General features: G+C 34.6%; 1 protein-coding gene across 2 annotated transcripts in view; it reads left to right on the top strand.

Moving 5' to 3' along the window:
* ap3b1a (adaptor related protein complex 3 subunit beta 1a) overlaps nucleotides 1-948 on the top strand; it is a 59,852-nt gene extending 58,904 nt beyond the window's left edge. For both annotated transcript variants that reach the window (XM_082141578.1, XM_082141577.1), the window contains exon 27: nucleotides 275-948. In XM_082141578.1, coding sequence (XP_081997704.1) covers nucleotides 275-431 — 157 coding nt within the window. In that variant the 3' untranslated portion in view covers nucleotides 432-948. The remainder of the gene's footprint in view (nucleotides 1-274) is intronic.
* The last annotated feature ends 5,534 nt before the right edge of the window (nucleotides 949-6,482 follow it).

Raw genomic sequence — 6,482 nt, 5'->3', positions numbered from 1 at the left:
TTTATTTCTCTAATGTATTTGATAATCTCACTCAGTTTGTTTCATGTTTAAGTAATGTCATGTTCATTGTTTGTCTACAGAAGAATAATTTCAGATGCAGAGAAAGTTATTACATGTAGTGGAAAGATTACTTTTTGGAATAATATAAATGTATGAATTGTGCATGATAACATTAAGAGTATTTGTTAAAGTAAATTAAAGTGTCTATTCTGTTTTAATTATGAAAATCCAATGTTCTTTTATTTCCTTCATTTTTGTGTGTGTGTGTTTGCAGGTTTGCTGGTAAGACGGTGAGTTCTGGTTCTCTGGTCCTGGTGTCAGTCGCCCTGAAGGATCCTGATGCTCTGATCACCGTTAACACAGAGAAAACCGTGATCGCCTCTATGCTACTGAGACAGTTTAAAACGGCCCTGACGAACATCACCCCCTAGAAGTGCTCACAGTCACCCTTTCACTCTCGCAAGCTCAGTGCCATAATTCAAGTAGAGCTCACTTTGGGTTATGATGACACTTTGGGATGGTTTGTATTGTCTTGAGAAGATATCCTGTCAGGTTTTTGAGTGTGTAAAGCACAAAACAGAAAGACTTTATATTTGTCCACATTCTCTATGCCCCAAATATGCTTGCATTAGTCTCTGCTTTCATCAAGAGTGCATCAATGTTCTCTGCTAATCTATATTCGGAATTTCTTTTCGAGCTCAATACTGACTCTTTGGACTTTTTTTTTTTTTTTATTGGGAAGATTTAATTTCGACAATTCCCAGATAACATGATGTCAGCAGTATGTACCTTTTTTCTGTCTGCGCTTCGTGTGATCAAAACACGCAAAATGTTCAGACATGTGAAGTGCCTTCCTTTAAATGATTATTCCAGGAGCCCGACAGGCTCTCAGACGAGTTACATTTACTCATAATTACAGTGATTAAAAAAATGTATGTAAACTAAGAAGTTCTTGCTCGTTTGGTTAATTTGTGTGATGTTATTGTCATATGACCACAAGACATGATGTCTGGTTTAAATGAAGCGGATCTAGTCTTTCTTAACTGTATATTTGTTTATTGCTTCTGATGTGTTCCTGGCACCAATCTTTCTAAAATACGTTTCTTAAGAAAGGAACGCTAATGAGCAAATGCTCCTGACCACCGCTTGGCTTTATGAGACTAATGAGATGATGTCAGAAAGAACAGTCACTTATGTACTGTGATATTATAGGTTCTGTTCTCTTCAGCGTTTAGCATGAAATATACAGGTAACAGGTATGTATTGTAGTTCTTTGAGAATTTGTGTTACGAGAGTGAAGATACTTCTCAAATACCGTGTAAGGATTTAGTTTATGTTGTATCGATTGCAGGCCGTTCTGGACATAAGAAAATACAACATTCAAGGAGTTTGCAAAGCAGGATCTGTCTCTGCCAATAGGAACTAGGCTTTTTTTTCGACAAGATAACAAACGTGTTGTAGGTGAGGAAGTTAAGAAGAACAAAAGGTAAGAGATGTCTACAAAAGCGGCAAAGTTGAATTGCTGTGTGAAAAGAAGCTCTGAGTAATGCTAAAGATGTCATGATGACGCCACACACTACTTCAGTGTCACATGATCCTTCAGAAATCATTCTAATATGCAAGGAACATTTCTTATCAATGTTGAAAACTGTTGTGCTGCTTTTTGTGGAAACCGTGATATACTGCCATTCAAAAGTTTGGCGTGAGCTAAAGTGTAATGCTTGACATCAATCATAACGTTAATGTCATAAAACACTTGTTCCCATAAACACACACTTCCTGGCTCTAGAGGCCTCTTTCAGCCCTGTCGATGTGCCTATGCGTGTGTGAGCATGTATATCGAGAGATTTTTTTCAGTACATTTGCCCAATAACTGAGAGAATATGTAGTTTATGGCCAGTATGAGGCTTTTTTTTCCTCTGTCAAGCAACAAGCCACATCTTTATTGAGCATTATGGCACTTGTTGTCTATCACTGCAGTAACACACAGCCCAGATATGATGTGTGTAGCTGACGTTTTTATGTGCCTCTGAGAGATGGAGCGGACACGCGCGTGCGAGAGAATTGGGCAGCATCTCCTTCCATCACTGGAGGCTGTTAAGATGTCAGTGTGCCGTTAAGATGCACTCCAAAAACACCCTGAGAAAAACACTCATCATGCGCACACCTTGCGTGCTTAGCTGGTTCATCTCTGCCGGGCTTTAATCTCTGTGTAGTGATGATAGCATAATCATTATAAATCATACTGTTGATATAATAAATGGTGAAATCTCAAAACCATGAGGCAATATTTAACCAATAAGGTATGAAATGCGGTGTTATACTGTAAAAATGACTATAGCCCCTTTAGAAAATTAGGGACACCGATTTTTAGACTAATTCTTTTACTAAGCATTTAATTGCAATTATTTACACTTACATTTGACATATTTAGCTAGTTTTTTTAAATATCACATTTAAGTGAACATTAGGGAATGATATTGTCTCTGGTTACACTTTATTTTAAAGTCCCCCTGTGGTGAAAATCAAGCTTTTAATATTGTTTATATGTCTATCTATTTGGTGTTTTTAATATGCTTTAAGACAAACCATATGCAAATTCATAAGTCAAACACCATTGCTGAGTATTTTCTCTTTAAAACTGCGGTGAACCAAAGACAGTCTCAAAAACACGGCTTGAAATCGCTGGTGTTTCTGACGTCACAAACTACCTTGTAACCAATCAGGTCAACGTGTGATCGCCAACCAGTGGATCTCTGAGCTGGAGTGAGTGAGTGGAGGCGGGGCTCATTTGAATATTCATAGAACCATGTATACTAAATGAGGCAAGGGTGTAGAGTTACATTCAAGCTTTTTAAGGCATGGAGAATTATTTTTTTTCAAGGGGAAAACGTTTAAATGTGTCATTATGGTGATCAAAGATGAGTTTTAAGGGATACAATTATTGACTACAGGGGGACTTTAAGGTGTCTTGTTACAGTATAATTATACAGTTAAGAACAGTAATATTATTTAACTACTTACTATATAATTATTACTTGTGTACTTACTGTATAATTAGATTTAGGATTAGTGGCAAATAATTATTCATTATTTATGTTATTACTATAGTGTAAGTGTAACGGGCACTGTAAAATAAAGTGTTTCTCTTCTTTTTTTTTTCTTTTCCTAATCAGTTTTTTGTAATTTCTGGGGAATATTATTTTAATTGTTTATCAATATGCAGTTTTTTTCCTGCACTGTAAACCCTAAAGCTAAAAAATTCTATTTAATTGGTGTGAGTAGTGCAAACTTAAACAAGTTAGTTCAAACAAATGAGTATTTAGAACTTTCTTTTCATAAAACTGACACATTTTAAGTAATCTGAATTGTTTAATTGTTTTAAGTTTAATGAACCTTTTAATTTAGAGGAACTTAAATTGAACTGAATTTCCCAGCATGCTTTACTATGGCACTCGAATATATATATATATATATATATATATATATATATATATATATATATATATATATATATATATATATATATATATATATATATATATATAATGTATGTGTGTGTGTGTATATGTATACACACACACACACATTACCATCATGGTGACGAGTTGAGCATGACCATATAGTTTGAGAACAGATACATGTTAAATGTTCTATATTTCCAACTCTTTCAGCAATTTCTATGTTATTCAAAGCAATGTGTTTCCATTTAGCATGTTAGAATTTACTAAATTACCTAGTTAAGTTTCAACTACTAAAAATATTAAAGTTGAGATTACTTTTAGATTAATTTTAAGTTAAATGTATGAGTTATCTTACTTAAATATTTCAAGTTAAGAGCAATTAACGAGAACAAAATAAAAATCTGACAGTTCTGCTTTCTTAAACTTTGAATTTAAACTTAAATTCCATACAGTATGTGAAATTTACCTAAAACTGATGCGTGCAAAAGAAAAATTAAGTAAATTATGGCTGTTTTCACAGATCTAGTGAACTGCCTGCATATACTTCTTTTGCATCATAGATTTGAATGTGGATGCGAGGCTCAGATTTTTAGCTGCGACGTTTGTGTTATGAGTGTGACTGAACTGTAAACCACAGTCATGCACTGTTAAATTAATAAAAATCAAGAGAATTATCAGCAACATGCAACTCCTCTCATAATGACAAATAAAAGCTGTTCAAATAAAAGAAAGCGTATCTGTAATGGGAGCCATTTCACTTAGATTAAGAAAGATCACACTAACTGTAGCTCTTGAGTAGCAGGCCTTCAAGATTGTGCTGTAATTTACTTCAAAATACAGTTTATCACAGCATTCTGACAAAGGCATGGCACACCTTTAATCAAAGGTTTCATATACTTGCATTGAGGAATTGTTTTTCCTCTGTTAAAGTCGGTTTGAGGTTAGAAAGTTTTTTAAAGGCATTCAGCTGGTGCTTCAGTAATTATTTTTAAACTCTACTGCGACGTGATTTGACTTAAATTAGGGCAATGTAAACACTGCGCTTTCAATTAAACCTGGAGATGTTGCAGGTTGCTCGGGTGGCGTGGTTGTACGTGTGTTGCCATGGTAACTGACAGTGTGAAGATTCTGCGTGGGCTTTGTGATGCGGGGCTGTTTTTGAGTGTGTAACGGGTACAAACTCCAGTGAGTCGGCCGGGTCCTATTCTGAGGAAATTCTGTGATTTTTTTTTTTTTTTTTTAAAGATCTTTTAATTCCACTTTTAGCTTTATGATCGTATCACGCTAAATTCACCCTTTAGATACAGTACAGCATGGCTTCAAAAAGTCTTCTTGTATAAGAAATAATGTCATCTATATTATTCCATTTTTATTAGTGTTAAGTGGATTTCATGTAGGTAAGGTTATTAGTTGGTCTTTTTGAGTGTTGTGCAGTTTTTCTTTTAAAGAAATTAATATTTTATTCAGCAAGGATGCATTAAATTGATTTAAAGTGACATTTATAATGTTACAAAAGATTTATATTTCAAATAAAGGTTGAACTTTCTATGCATTAAAAATCCAGATTTTTTTTTAATCACCGTTTCAACCAAAATATTGCACAGCAAAACTCTTTTCAACATTGGTAATAATAAGAAATGTTTGATGAGCATCAAATCAGCATAATGATTTCTGAGGGATCATGTGACTGGAGTAATGATGCTGAAAATTAGATTATATTTAAAAATATATTCAAATAGAAAACTCTTTGAAAATTAGAAAATAGAAAATTCTTTCAAATTGTAATAATATTTTACAATATTACTGTTTTTACTGTATTTTTGATCTAATAAATGCAGCCTTGGTGAGCAGAGACTTCTTTCAAAAACATTTTACATACAAAAATTGAAATAGAATTGATGAACAGGTTTAAAGTTGGTGCTGTACTTTTAAGCTGGTATTTTATCTGTATTATACTTTTAGCATCTAGAAACATTTAAGCAACAAAATGTAAAGAAATTTAGGCTATATTTCCCTTACAAAAATGTACCATAGTAAACAGAGTTTCCCAAAAATACCATATTGATTCTAAAATAAAGATGTGGGAAAACAAAGATTTTCAAAGCTGATTGGACTGTTTAAAATAACTCATATTAAAAGTATTATGCTTTTACTAGCAACAATAATTCTAATAACTATATTGTGGAAGAAACTGTTTATCATGGTATATTTGTAAGGGCTGTCGGACACATCTCAAATTCATCATGTGAATAAAGAGAACAACAGGTGTCAACACACAGTCAATCACACACATGACACTGTCACACTTATTATGACTTCTCTCACTTGTGCTTCACTTAAAGCACTGCAATGAAAAAGGGCTAATCGTTTACTTTGAGAAATTGTGCAATATAAATATACATTGCTGACACGCTTGAACAAACTCTCTCGTCCTCTCCGCCACCGGCACTCCTTTGCTTTCTCTCTCTTTGTCTCTCTCTCTGTTGTTCTGACAGCTTGATTTCGTGGTCTCTCGGTGGGCAGCTCAGGGCAACATGATGGGCTTCTTAATCTGAGCTTTTCATGGTGTCTGTCAGGGCCAGAGGAGGAGGAAGAGCGTGTGTGTGTGTGTGTGTGTGTGTGTGTGTGTGTGTGAGTAGCTTTTGGAAACGGCTGTCTGACCCGACCGTGGGGAGCAGCTCCTATTAGACAGAATCTTATCAAGCGTATCTCCGATCTGCTGACAGCGTCACAAACACACACACACACACACACACACACACGTGCTGACATATTCTGATAAAACTGGCATTTTCTCTTCTTTTCTTTCGCCCCACTTCATCTCTGCATTCTTGCTCTTTTTTTTTATAATCTACATTTTTTAATGCGTCATTCTTATCAAGCTTTACTGAAAGCATCATGCATGTCGATGAGGTCAGCCACAGACTGATGTCATATGCTAAATCTGTATTATAAAGTGAGAACCCTGAATATATATCCCCTTATGGACATATTCATAAAGCATTATCCACCTTGTTT

The sequence above is a fragment of the Leuciscus leuciscus genome (genome assembly GCF_965113295.1).
Source record: "Leuciscus leuciscus genome assembly, chromosome: 16".
NCBI lineage: Eukaryota > Metazoa > Chordata > Actinopteri > Cypriniformes > Leuciscidae > Leuciscus > Leuciscus leuciscus.
Note: the sequence above shows the minus strand (reverse complement) of the source record. Positions and strands in the feature narration are given on the sequence as shown.